Source organism: Heloderma suspectum, chromosome W (genome assembly GCF_057233095.1).
Source record: "Heloderma suspectum isolate Gila_16-S chromosome W, 16-S_ref, whole genome shotgun sequence".
Lineage (NCBI taxonomy): Eukaryota > Metazoa > Chordata > Lepidosauria > Squamata > Helodermatidae > Heloderma > Heloderma suspectum.
This window is the reverse complement of record NC_139475.1, coordinates 1,198,051-1,211,708: the sequence shown is the minus strand read 5'-3', so window position 1 is coordinate 1,211,708 and position 13,658 is coordinate 1,198,051. Positions and strand designations below refer to the sequence as shown.

Below are 13,658 nucleotides of genomic sequence, written 5' to 3'. Positions count from 1 at the left end.
TAATGGCAGAAAGCGAAGAGGATCTAAAGAGCCTCTTGTTGAGGGTGAAAGAGGAGAGTGCAAAAGCTGGTTTGAAGCTCAACATTAAAAAACCTAAGATCACGGCATCTGGCCCCATCACTTCCTGGCACATAGAAGGGGAAGAAATGGAAGCAGTGACAGATTTTATTTTCTTGGGCTCCAAGGTCACTGCAAGACGGTGACTGCAGCCATGAAATTAAAAGACGCTTGCTCCTTGGGAGGAAAGCTATGGCAAACCTAGACAGCATAGTAAGAAGCAGAGACATCACCTTGCCCACAAAGGTCCGTCTAATCAAAGCTACGGTTTTCCCAGTAGCAACGTATGGCTGTGAGAGCTGGACTATAAGGAAGGCTGAGCGCTGAAGAATCGATGCTTTCGAACTGTGGTGCTGGAGAAGACTCTTACGAGTCCCCTGGACTGCAAGGAGGTCAAATCAGTCCATCCTAAAGGAAATCAACCCTGAGTGCTCATTGGAAGGACAGAGACTGAAGCTGAAGCTCAAATATTTTGGCCACCTAATGCGAAGAGAAAACTCCCTGGAAAAGACCCTGATGCTGGGAAAGATCGAAGGCAAAAGGAGAAGGGGACGGCAGAGGATGAGATGGCTGGATAGCATCACCGATGCAATGGATATGAACTTGAGCACACTCTGGGAGAGAGCGGAAGACAGGATGGCCTGGCGTGCTGTGGTCCATGGGGTCACGAAGAGTCGGACACGACTTAACGATTGAACAACAACAACAGGGAAAGGGAAGAATGGAAGTAGCCAGTTACACAAGAAGGCACAAAGCCAAGACACTTAACTGTATACAGAGAGCGTCATGAGCGCACACCCAGGCAGAATAATAAATCTACCTGCCCTGTCCTTGCATATCTAAGCATGGATCTCCCCAGACAGCAACCAGCCATCTGCAGGTCCAGGACAACCAGGATGAAGGGAGACACCTTGCGTCGACCCCAGCCCTCTTTTAAAGCCCAGCCCTGGCCACCCAGAGCAGATTTCCCCTCGGCCAGTCACTGGCTCAGCCCGTGGGTGGGCAGCCCTGGCCTCCAGGAGGCTAGGACTCTCCACCACCCTCAGCTGTTCTCACTCCCCAATTCACAGCGCCTGCGCCCGGTCTGGAGCAAAGGGGCTGAGGAGCCTATAGATAACACACAATCCCAGGTGGTTACATCTGATGTGACCACCTGGCCTAGTCTTCTGGAGGAAAACGGGCCGTCATTCTTGACACAGTCCGACACATCTGGATGGCCCCAGCTTCGGAAAGGCTGGTCAACAGCAGCGCCCTCCTGGGCCTCCTCGGGGGGCTGATGGCTGCAGCCAGGATCCCAATTTCCTAGATGGCCACGCCCACTTTCCCCTGTCCCCCCCCCAGCCACCAGTTCTTTGGTGGTGTCCTGGCTGCTGGCAGGAGGAGCCCAAAGCTACAACTGGCCAGCGTTGCTTGTATTCTGGCCCCGCCCACATCACTTCTGGCCCCGTCCTGTTTTGTCTCCAGCCCCGCCCACCCAGGAACGCGGCCCCCGAGAGCTTCTCCGAAACAGAGCGCAGAAAGAACTTCCCCACCCCCGCCCCACACCTCCATTTCCTTGTCCATGGAGATGTGGGGCGGAAATGGCCCATTGCCCACACTTGGGGGGCTCTGCGATCGTCCCAGACCAAGGAGCCCCCGAGCCGGTGTACCTGTGAAGTCTTCGTTTTCAAAGGCTGATTCTAGTGGGGGCCCAAAGAGGGCACTGGCGGGCAAAACCTCTGGCTCAGCTTTGCTGTCGATGCTGGAAAAGACAGAGAAAAAAGAGTGGGGGTCCGAGGAACACTCCAAAGGGTGCAGATCCTGCAGGTCTGCACTTTGCACGCAGGATTTAATCACCGCCTTCAGAGTAGCGACAGCAACAGTATCTCAGTATTCATTGGCATTGTGTGTTTTTGTTTAAAAAAGCAGGCTTCTGGCCCTCATGGATTCAAAGGAAGATGGGAAGGGGTGTGGACGGCATCTGGTGAAATCTCCCAAGGACAGGGCAGGGTTGTGAATGGCCTGCCCCCTCCCCTTTCTTCTCTCCCTGCCTTCCACTCTTCATTTACGGTGGATGTATTGTCTTTATTTCTAGTTTGAAGACTCAAGAGAGATGCAAGGCAGTGGATAAATGAAGTTAAAATCAATGCAAATTACATGTCCTCCTTCCTGGAGTGGCCATTTCCTTACACCTATGAACAAACCAACTCATCCGCATAGGGCCCCCCTACCCGCAGTGATAAGGGAGCCATCCTTTGCATGTTTAGACAGAAAGAAGTCCTTGTAGGATTTTTTTGTAGGACTTTTTTCTGTCTAAGCATGCATAGGATTGCACCGTAAATCCCACAAACTCCCAAGGCATCCTCAAAAAAGGTTCTTGGCTCAGGCATTGTTAGGCCCTTGAAAGATCTGGAGGCCTATAGGATGCAAATCTGCATGAAATTTCCCTACATGGTTTTGTATCTATCTATAAATAAACAAATATGCAAAGGGTTAACTAGAAAGACTAACTAGGATTTAATTAAGTTTCATGGGAGGCAAAGCCAGCAAATTAATTTCTCATCCAAATCATCTCAAGTAAAATAAATGCTTCAATTAACTTTCACCCTGTCCCGGATCATCCTAAACCAGTGTTTTCTAAGCTTAACTGTCATGCAGAAGAAGATGTATTTTGGGGGGAGGATGTATCATGTGGGGAGAGGAAAGTTAGCGCTTCCCTCCCCAGCTGCAATCCCCCTTGAAATTCCCCCCACACACACATGGCATGGCAATTAAGCAAAGAAAGAAAGAAAAACACCCACTGGTACCAACGGGCACTCGAGGCTCTGGGAAATAGATTTGGGGCACTTGGGGCCCCTGGGAAATAGATTTGGGGCATTTGGGGCCCCTGGGAAATAGATTTGGGGCTAGCAAAGCCCCTGGTTCTCGTCCTTGGAAGAAGCATCAGGTGAAGCACATGAGGAAATAAATGCAAAAAGTTCAATGCACAGAACGGGGGACCATTTTGGAACAAAGCATTGAGCCTCAGAGTTGTGAGCACCACCCCTCCAACTGCACCACAGAGGATTGGGTTCTCTGGACCCAAGGGTACCTTTTTGTCCGGGTGGCGAGGTGAGGGGTCGGAACGTGACCCAACTTGTCACCTGCACAGAGGAAGGAGGGAAACGAATTAGAGATCCGGGCCATTGGAGCACAGGCCCTCTAGTTCTGTTCCTTCTCTTTCTCCCCATTCTCGGCCCCCTCTCTCACCTGGGACCGGCGTGCAGTCGGAGTCCGTTTCCACTGTGGCCGAGGCGAGCGTTTTTAAGTGCCCTTAAGAAGAGAAGCACATCAGGGATGCGGCAAAACAAGCAGGCCCGGTGGAACCGAGAAGCGGCCGCAAGCCGACACATGATTCGCGGATTCCGTCGAAGCAAGGATGGCGTGAGGGAGCAGGCCAGAAGCCTGAACACAGACACTGTTTGGCATCTGCTTCTCCCTGCCCACCCTGTCCCCGCTCCCCAAATAAACATCCACCCAGTGACGTCGCCGAATTTCTCGGCCTGGATTGCGAATTCGCCCAACTGGGTGAAATTCTGAGGGACGATTAAAAAATGTGTTCAACGAAGAAATGAGTAAACAGCTTAAGTTATGGCAACCCGCTTCTGGAAAATGCTCAGCTACAGGATCTCATCTTGAGTGTGGCGGGGGAATGAATGCTCTGAACCAACCTCCCCCAACCGGGTGCCCTGCAGAAACGTTGGACGACAACCCTCACTTTGCTGGCTGGGTAGGATGGAGCCGTAGTCCAACCCACCGGAAGGGCGCCGGAGGGGAGGAGACTGCTCTAAACCACCACACACACACAGACACACACCACAGGGCTTTCCCGCCCTTATTTCATCCCCGGGATATGTTCCCTGAGAAGATACGGCCTCAAAGAATCGTTACCACCTGAGCTGCCCTGTTCTACACACAGCGCGGGATGAGCCCAAGGAGATCTAGGGCAGGGGTGCTGAACCTCCGGCCGGTGGGCCAAATCTGGCCCTCCAGATGCCCCCCCTTTCCCCCAATTGCAAATTGTTGGGGGCTTCCCAGGTTTGATGTAACTTTTTCCCCACTCCCAAAGATCGCAATGCCTCTCCAAAGTCCGAGTTAGAGGCAGGAAGAGCTTGAAGGTTCATTATGTTCGTAGTTTTGGCCTGCTCCCTTTTGCCTTTGGCTCCATCCACCACTGGAATGCGGCCCCCGAGAGCTTCCCTGAAACGGAATCCGGCCCTGAGATTGAAAGAGGTTCCACGTCCCTGGTCGACGGAGCACTTACTGGACGAATGCCTTTTCATGGTGCACTGCGAAAGAGAACAGTGGAAGGGTCAGGCAGAGTGGTGGGGGTGGCAGGGAGAGAACGCTGCCCCCGCCCCGACACCACCCCTGCTCGAGCCCGCCCTAGCTTCAAAGGGCAGCCAGAGCCCCCATAAAGCCACCCCGTGGCCCAGCAGTGGGCAGAGTTGCAGCCTGAACGAACAGCAAGTGCTGGAAAATGTGTGTGCCCCAGCTCCAGAATTAAATCTCAGAAGCACCTCCGAGTTCCAGGAGAGGGGTATGGGGCAGAGCAAAGCAAAGCAAAGGCAGTGGGGGGTGGGGGGCCCTTTTCTCCCCAAGGCCCGGAAGTGATGCGCCTCCCCAGCAGCGGCCAGCAAAGGGGGCCAGAAATCGGGAAGGAGCGTGGGCTGGTGACCCCGAAAGCCGCCGGCCCCGCCGGCCCCGTCGCCCCGCACCCACTCACCCCCACGCTGGATGGCAGGATGAGGTTGCCCACGGAAGCCTTGAGCTGCTCCACCGCCGCGGCGCTGCTGGCCCTCTCCCGCGGCTGGACAGGCTTGATGCGGACGTAGAACTTGTGGGGCTCCTCGTCGTCGTAATCCGAGTCGCTGGACGAGCAGAAGCGGTTGCCGTGTTCGCGTGCAGAGCACAGAGTCAAGGGAAAGGCAGCCACTTTGCGTTTGGTGGCCGGGGGGGGGGGGAGAGATTTGGGCCCTCCACATGGCTTGGGTGGTGACTATTCAATGATTTGGGGGTGTTTCTTCAAGCACTGTCCATCCTTTTTGTGGTGGGGGGCGCAGAGATTACTATGGGACAGAACCAGGCATGACACATTGTACTCTTTTTGCTGCAGCAGACGAACACAGGCAGCCCTCTGGAATTTCCCCCTCCTTTCGCACTCAGCCCAAAAGGCGGCCTCCACGCCAGAACAAGAGATTCATTTTCCTCTTCCCTCCCCGTCCCTTTTTCCTTGCATGCCGTATCTTCTTTGAGACCGTGTGCCTGCGGGGAGGGAGCGTCTTCTTTATAACTGATCGTTTGTAAGCCGCTCTAGAAGCCTTTGTGACTGAGGAGCACAATAAAAATACCATGAATGAATGAAAAAATAAATTACTTTTTAACGTATTTACTTATAGTATTTTTACCCTGCTCTTCAGGCTAAAAAGGCTCCCAAAGGTTAATAATGAGACAGTCCCTATCCTCAGGCTTACAATCTAAAACTCACATCACAAAAGGAAAAGGAAATGGGAGGGAGGAGAAAAAAAAGCAGGCACCAGTTCTGAGTTTCAAAGTTCTCATGGGTGTTCCTTCTCCCTTCATCTGTTCCTTCTCTGGCTGACATATGGGGCCAGTTTGGTCTCCCCCTTGCCGTGCTGTTCTTCCTGGGCGGCGGGGGGGGGGGGATACAGCCCTTGGTTCTCTGCTCAATAGAACCCCCCTCTCCAGCATCCACAGAGACGAGGAACGAAACCCTCCGGCTCTAAATCACCCAGACGCCTCTTACAGATTGTGGTCCAGAGCTGGAAATTCGGGTGCACCCCTCTTCAGCCTTGCAGTCAACACTTTCTCCCCCTTCTCATCCCACCTTGCAATTCAAAAGACACCTGCCCCACTTCGAGAAGCACAGCACAAAGCCCGACCCCGAAGTCCAACAGCCACAAATCAAAGGATATCGTTCTGATTCGTGTCAGGCCGGACAGTGAAGCCCTCTTCGTCCACTTCTGGGGGCTGTGTGGAAAAGCACAACACAAGATCGCCGCACTCCACCTTAAAATATCCCCCCAAAATTTTGACAGAGACCTAATTAATTATCCCAAAAGGGCAGAAAGATGCTGTTGTGCTGCAATAAACATCCTCATGTCACTCCAAAAGCTTGCAGATCCCTGGCCCAAAAGGATCTCGGCCCAAATCAAAGCAACACGCGTAACTGGATTGTATTTGAGGAATAAAATGAGCAGGTGGAGACTGCCGAGGACACCGGGAGAAAAGCTGGATGCTAGAGGAGGCCGTTCACAAAAGTCGGGAATGTAGTAGCCGCAGGCAGGGCAGGGGAGGAGAGAAGAGGTTCGGAGAACGGTTGGTGGCAAAGATGTGTAATTGGGAAATCTGCACATGAACATCAGAAAGCACCACTGTGCCTCCTCAACCCTTGAAACCTAGACTGGGAGCGGGAGGCGCTGATGAAACTCTCAAATACGTGTAACTGGAACGAGAATAGGTCGTTCTCCTATTCATCCCGCCTCCATCTTTTTCCCTTCCATCCGCTGTCTCTCTCGTGTCACATTTGACACTGTGAGCTCTTTGGGCAAGACGTAATGGAGGATCGTGAAGGAGGGAATGGCTGGCTAACACCCTGCAGATCTCAATAGTTAACAACAACAGCAGCAGCAGCAATAAAATAATAATCATACTCACCCCTAAATCAGCATCTGGAGACCCCCTGGGCCAAAGGAGAAAAAGAAAGAGATAATTGGGACACACAACGTTGCAGGGTCAGACAACTTGCTACTAGTGGTGATTAGACAATGGAAGGAAAAGGGCCCTACTCACACGGAGTCTCGTTCGCGTTCTTTGCGGCCCAGTCCAGGGATGCGGAAGGCTTTGCTGCGGGTACGCTTGGGTCCTGCAGACGGAGGGAGAGAGAACCCCTGCTTGATGAAGAGTGCTGTGAAACCTCACGTATGTTTTTCCTACAATCAAGCTCCGCAAATTAGTCTTGCGGCTCCCAGACCTCCTCGGAGTATAAATGTATCAAACTAAAGACTAATTAATGACACAAAAACAAGACCCCTACAGATCAACCTTTGCTCAGTTAATCAACCCAAGCCTCAGTTGATTAATCTGATTAACACTTGCAGTCCTAGCGGCAGAAACTGTTTGACCCCCCACAGGATAGTAAATCTGACAGTGACTCATACCCTTCCACCCCACCCAAATCTGGGGTGCCAGTCACCCGGCGCTCAGACGTACTTGCCTTCCTGCACGGGAGTCATGCTGAGCTCCTCAAAATCCAGCGGACCTGCGGTGGAGGGAAACAGGGAACAGAAGTTAATGCAGGTGGTCGTTCCTGCTTCTCCTATGCAACCAAGGGGTAGGTGCGAACCCCAATCCTTCACCTGTATCACTAAATGCCTTGCATGAGGAGGAGAGCATTTGTGGCTAATATTGTATTACTTGCAAGCCCAACAATTAATGGCTGGCAAATTGAAATTTTGAGGGTGGCCGAAACGGACTGGGAAGGTACACAGAAAAAACAATTAGGGCTCCTGAGTTTAGAGAAACGTAGACTCCTTGGCCCTCCTCCAAGTGCCTCCTCCAAGGAGGTTCGGAGGAGGGCAATGAGGGAGAGGGCCTCCTCGGGTGTGGCCCCTGACTACGGAACAATCGCCCCAGCAAATCCGCCTGGCGCCAACACTGTCATCCTTTTGGTGCCAGATCAAAATGTCCCTCGACTCCCAAGCGTTTGACAGCATACGATAAAGCTTTTTTTAAAAAATGTGTCCTGGGATTTTTATTGTCGATTGTATAAAATGGTTTTATATGTTTGCGTGTGAATGGTTTTATATCATGTGACAATATTGTATTTTTATGGCTTTAATCTTCATAAACCGCCCAGAGAGCTTTGGCTACGGGGAGCTGTGGAATGCGACAGAAGATATTAAATGGAGCGGGCTCAAACCTGAACTTTGCAAAGCAGCATGAACATAAATGGCACTACAGAAATAAGTTGAACTATTATACATTATTATTAATCACGATTCACTATTAATCATTGTTATTATTCCTTTTTACTAAGTACTGTTCCTTTCCGCTAATTATTATTAGTGTTTATTATTTATTGTTCATTATTATTACTACATACTAATTATTTATTATTGTATGCCGGGACACGTCTTGTACTTTCATGAGAAAGGTATTTCCTTGTGCCCCCCTTTTACACAATAGGTTTATTTTTTTTTAAGCGATGCTAACCTGGCGGGTGGCAGCCGGTTCCTTTGCTCTCGGCGAAGTTACGCAGCAGCGTCTCCACCCCGATGTTCTCCATGTTCTGCTTGAACTCCTCGTGTACCTACGACCGGGGGGGAGGGGAGGTTACTGCAAGGATTGACCCCCTGTCTTCCAGGGCAATTACCTGGGTCATTCCCCCAGTTTTGGGGAGGGTCTTGGGCACGCTACCGTCAGCGAGGCCCCCCTCGTCTTTGCCACAGTCACCGCTACGCCTCCACTGGTGCTTTCCCTCTGGGCCTGATCCCAACTGCTGTACAAAGGTGCAAGGTGAGTGGAAGGTCTGCTTCACCCCTGCTGCTCTCGCCACTGCCTGTGTGCCCCAAGAGGGTGGGCGAACAGGCAGCGACAGCAAGCAGGGGCAGCAGGGCCTACAGCTGGCGGCGGGGCCCCATCTGGGCAGCCACTTTGGCTGGAGCCCAGTCGTGCTGACCCCTAAGCCAACGCTGCATACCGAATTCTATGTTCTTCCCTGAAGAGGAACAGAGAAAGCAGCCTTCGCTGGCCCACTGAACAGCAGCCACTCTCCAGGGTGCAGCAGTCAAGAGACCGAGTGATGAATCCAGAAGTCCTGAGTTTGAATCTCACCTCTGCCATGGACTCAGTGTCCCTAGGCAAGCTGCTCTCTCTGAGGCTCTGCACCCCATCTGCAAGGCTCTCTTGGCTGCCCTCAGCCCTGTCTGGAGTCCCCCCGCCCCGCTTTGCGCTCCCCTTCCCCCTCCCCTTTCTGCCTCCCCTGCACTCACCTGCCCGATCTGGACATGGGTGTCCTCCACGGAGTGGACGTAGGAGCTGATCAGGGCCTTCATGTGCTGCAGGTGAGTTTCCTCGACCTCCTGAAAGCGCTGCGAGAGCAGCAGAGGGAAGCCCGGTTGGGGCAGACAAGGATCTGGGGAAGCCGGGAGGGGTTCCTCCCCAACCACGCGGGCCCTGGGGCGATCAGCAGAGGGTGTTGAGGATCACCCTCCTTCCAGTCCGCACAACGACCCCCACCCTGCAGCTGCGTCGGGAGAAGGGGAGACCCCCTGCCCAGCTGTGCCCGCACCCCATACCACAGCCGAGTCCAGCATCTTCTGCTCGAAGTCACTGCGGGCCATGTTGTACTTTTCCACAGCGCGCCGCAGGGCTTCAACTGCTTTCCGGGACTTCAGCTCCGCCTTGGTGTGGGAGACAAAGCAGGCAGCTCTTGGGCGTGCATAGGGAGCGTGCAAACACAGCCCCCCCGATCCCAAGACCCCTTCGCAAGAGACCCACAGACACACATTTTCTCTCCCTGTTTCGGCCCCCTTTGCATCCGCCGTTCCTGCTCCTACCCCACCGACAGCCAAGCCAAGAAGGCCCCCTGCGTGGAGCCGCTCCCTCGCCTCCGGCTTCTGCCGCAAGCCCCTTCCCTCCCCGGTACCTTGTCAATCTCCTTCTGGCTGGCCCCCTCCCTGCGCAGCCGCTCAAGGTCCTGGCAGCGGCTGTGGAAGGTCTCCCTGGCCTTGGGGAGGTGCTGAGCGGCTCCTTGAAGGACCTGAACCGCCTCCAGCGTCCCGGCCACTTCGTCCTTCGACTAGCGGAGCGCAAGGGGGAGAAGAAACACACACACAGAGGGAACATGGAGGGGGGCCTTCTTGCAGGTGAGGCTAGGAAGAGAAGCCCCCAGACCAAGGGTCCTAGCTTATCCCCCCCCCCCATGCTCTCTGACCCAGGAGCCTGAGGCTTTCCACCCCTGGGCTAACAAGAGAGGTCAGGGGTGGAGGGACCCCAAACAAGCCTGCGTGGTTCAAGAGGCACACAGCCCCTAATACATGCACCCCCGCCCCCTGCTGCAGTGCTGGAAGATGCCTTGGCCCCCAGCAGCCAGCCAGAATAGGCCCCCACAACACTCCCCTACCTTCTTGTGCGTTCGCAGCTGCTCATCCCCATAGCGGCCAATCTCCTTGATGAGGTCTTGCAGCTTCTTCACGAGCTCGGTGTGGCATAGGGCCATCTTGTCGGACGAAATGCGGAAGACCTCCCAGAGGGGGGCAAAGGTCCTGGAGGGGAGAGCACGGGCGGCGGGTGAGGCCAATTCTCTCTTGCTCTATTTATTTTTATTTATTTTATTTTATTTTATTTATTAACCACCCATCCGGCCAGCTACTCAGCCACTCTAGGTGGTGTACAATACAAATAACAACACGAAATGCAACACAATCAACAAAACAACACTGCTGTAAAAAACCCTAACCCGCCCCAAATGCCCGCCTGAACAGCCAGGTTTTCAAAGCCCAGCAGAAGCTCATCAAAGAGGGGCCATGTCAGAGGTCACTTGGGAGAGAATTCCACAGAATAGGGCCACCGCAGAAAAGGCCCTCTCCCCAGTCCTCACCAGCCTAGCTGTCCTGGCTGATGGGACAGAGAGAAGGCCTTCCGAGGCCGATCTCGTTGAGCGACATCCCTGGTGCTGCTGGAGGCGCTCCTTAAGATAGACTGGGATGGAACTGTATAGGATTTTAAAGGTCAATACCAACACCTTGAACTGGGCCTGGAAAACAACTGGTAACCAGTGCAACTCCTTCAGCGCTCCTTCAGCACAGTCTCAGAAGAAAGCAATCAATCGCTTCCTTCAGATCCCTCCCAAGAAAACCCACTTCTTCCGTAAAGCCCTTGGCATCACTCCCTGGTCCCCCCGCGCCCGACGGCTACTGCGCCCAAGCACGCATAACTGCAATCATCGTACACACTCCCTGAGTGCTGCCTGTTTCAGTTCCCCTCCCCATCCTCTGCCGTCTCCCCCATGCCAAATTATAGTCTGGTGTCAAGGGCTCCTTGGAGGCCTCTCTCAGTCTAATCCAGTAGCCAAGTCCAGACACAGACAAAGGGATTCTTTTCAAAGCTTTATTCCTCTTTTACAACTTAACAACTCTACTGTTAGCAACTAGATATGAGCAGCAGAGCACCTATGCCCTACGTTGGAATAGTTGGTCCCCGTTTGAAAGGGAATCACTGGCAGACCCTGAACTTAAGGGCTAGGGAGAGTCCCTCCCCTTTTCCCTTGGATCCTCTGGGCGCAGCCGTTGTTTGCGCGCCAACCGGGCACTACGCCTCCTTTCTGCGCCCTCCATTTGGCGCCGCTCTCTGCGTCGGCGTCGCGCGTCCATCAAGTCTGCTTCCTGCGATCTGTCACTCCCAGGACTGCTATCTAAGCTAGGAATGCCGGTGGGAGGAATCTCCGTCAGCTGTTGGCCCTGGGAGCAACTCCCAGGAGCAACTCCTCTTCCTCAGAATCAGAACTACTCTGGGATTCTATGGGCTCAGTGTCCACCCTGACATCTGGCATCTCCATGGGGCAGGGACCTGTCCTCCTGGGCCTTTGCTACCAAGTTCCAGGCATGTCGATGACTCGATGGCAACGTATAAAACGATATTACAAACAACAACAGGGAACATTCACCACAGGGTAGGAAATGTCCACAAATATACTGCGGTTTCTCACTCTTGGAAAACTGGGACCAGATCAACCTTAGCAGAGGGATGTCCGGCGCAGAGGAATGCGGCCCTCTTGGAGCTTGACGGATTTCCCCGGAGCCCCCAGCTTGGCTTGTGTTTGTGAGCCGACTACGTGGGCTGCTCAGGCACAGCGGTGGCGGCAGGAAGGGCAGCACCGTGCTCTTCCCCTCCCTGCCACAACCGCCCACCGGCCACCACCTGCCTGTGTGCCTCTCGCTCTCCCTGCCAGGGTCGGAGTGGGGAGGGAGAGAGTGGTGCAGCGCAGTCGGCAATGGTGACCGTGGTGGTGGAAATCCACAAGCTGGACTGACTGGACAGACGTCGCGTTGGGACAGTTCGTGGGCTAACGAGCTGGAGTCCAAGGGGGAGAGCTGCTAAAAGCTCGGCGACCTTGACGCCCCGGACGGATTCCTCCGCCATCCCTAACTTAGAGATGGGAGCGCTTTGACAAGCTCCCGTTGGATTGACTCCGAATTTTCCCGAGTTCTTCCACAGGGGAAGAAATCAGAAGAAATCGATCAATTGTTCCAAGCCAATCCGAGGGTTCATCTCAGCAGCTTTTCTTCGCACGACCAAAGGAATTAATGGAACCATTTTCTTTATTTAAAAAAACCAGGGAAATATCACCACAAGGTAAGAAATTTGCAGCAATATTTTAGTTCCTTCGTCTTCTGAATCCCAGGGGTTCGAATCCGAGCAAGGCTCAGACAAATTCTCATGTCATCCCTAATCAAAATACGGGGACACCAGGGAGTTTTTCCCAAAAGCTCGCAAGCCATTGGGAGAAAATTCATCCCACAAGATGGCTGCCACAGAAAGGAAAGAAGTTGACACCTAGGTTAAGCCTGAAGGAAGAGCTCAGGAAGAAACTGGGGAAAATCAGTGTGGCTGTACGATCATTCTTAGGAATGAAATGAGTAGGACCTACAACGAAATGATGCAGTATGGAATGTTCCTATTCATGGTCGCAGCCAGCCAGGGTATGCCATTCCACTCCATTTCCCCTCCTCCTGGTTCCCATTTTCCCCCTCTCAATGGCCAGTTGGCATCCTGTGATGCCTAATATTTAGTGCACCCTAAATATTTTTTGCACTTCTGCAAACCTTGGGGTTCCCCCAAGCCTGTCAATCCGTCTCACGCGTGGGTGACATCATTTTGAACTCACATAATGATTGGCACACTTCCTCTGGAGTTCACAACAGGTATTAGAAGGCAGCTGAGAAACACCACTCACCCCAGCTGGGTGTTGTTCCCGGCCATCTTGGACATCTTGACCATGGATTTGGCGTAGGCCTCTTCAACAGCCACCCTTGGAAGAACAAAGGGAGGCAGGGATAAATAGGGCAGAGGGAGCCTCACCCCACCCCACACTGGGTGGAGGAGAATTCCACGACTCCAAAGGCTCTATAAAAAGACCAAGCATCTCTGAAGGACTGCCCTGTTTACTCCAGTCAGCCTCCCCCAACCTCGCACCCTCTAGATGTGTTGGATTACAAATCCCGTCATCTCCAGACAGCATGTCCAATGGGTACCTCTCAAGCAGGGCATAAAGACAATAGTCCTGTCCCCTGGTATTCCATCCCCTAACATATTGTATTCAAAGATACAGTGCCCAGGAGGTTCTATTGTAACAATCATGCACCTACAGGTAGACCTCAAACATTCACGCCCATTCGGTAGATTTGTGCCTATTTTTTCTATTGTTGTCTTTGTTACATGCGAGTGCAGACAAGACATTTTCTGTGCAGGCCCCCATCTTTGGAACACCCGCCCCAGAAACGCCAGCTTGGTACCTGGCCTATTATGTAGCAGCCAAGCAAAGATGATTCAGCCAATTG

At 53.1% G+C, this 13,658-nt stretch overlaps 1 protein-coding gene across 7 annotated transcripts in view; it reads right to left on the bottom strand.

The window, feature by feature from the left end:
- The window catches only part of LOC146333910 (F-BAR domain only protein 1-like), a 66,928-nt gene that overhangs the window by 23,458 nt on the left and 29,812 nt on the right, over positions 1-13,658 (bottom strand). For all 7 annotated transcript variants that reach the window (XM_084824942.1, XM_084824943.1, XM_084824944.1 and 4 more), the window contains 15 exons: positions 13,055-13,129; positions 10,223-10,364; positions 9,746-9,898; positions 9,396-9,500; positions 9,090-9,188; positions 8,311-8,407; positions 7,313-7,357; positions 6,889-6,961; positions 6,754-6,778; positions 6,012-6,066; positions 4,802-4,977; positions 4,340-4,364; positions 3,286-3,348; positions 3,128-3,179; positions 1,707-1,798 (listed from right to left, as the gene is read on the bottom strand). In XM_084824942.1, coding sequence (XP_084681068.1) covers positions 1,707-1,798; positions 3,128-3,179; positions 3,286-3,348; positions 4,340-4,364; positions 4,802-4,977; positions 6,012-6,066; positions 6,754-6,778; positions 6,889-6,961; positions 7,313-7,357; positions 8,311-8,407; positions 9,090-9,188; positions 9,396-9,500; positions 9,746-9,898; positions 10,223-10,364; positions 13,055-13,129 — 1,277 coding nt within the window. The remainder of the gene's footprint in view (positions 1-1,706; positions 1,799-3,127; positions 3,180-3,285; positions 3,349-4,339; positions 4,365-4,801; positions 4,978-6,011; positions 6,067-6,753; positions 6,779-6,888; positions 6,962-7,312; positions 7,358-8,310; positions 8,408-9,089; positions 9,189-9,395; positions 9,501-9,745; positions 9,899-10,222; positions 10,365-13,054; positions 13,130-13,658) is intronic.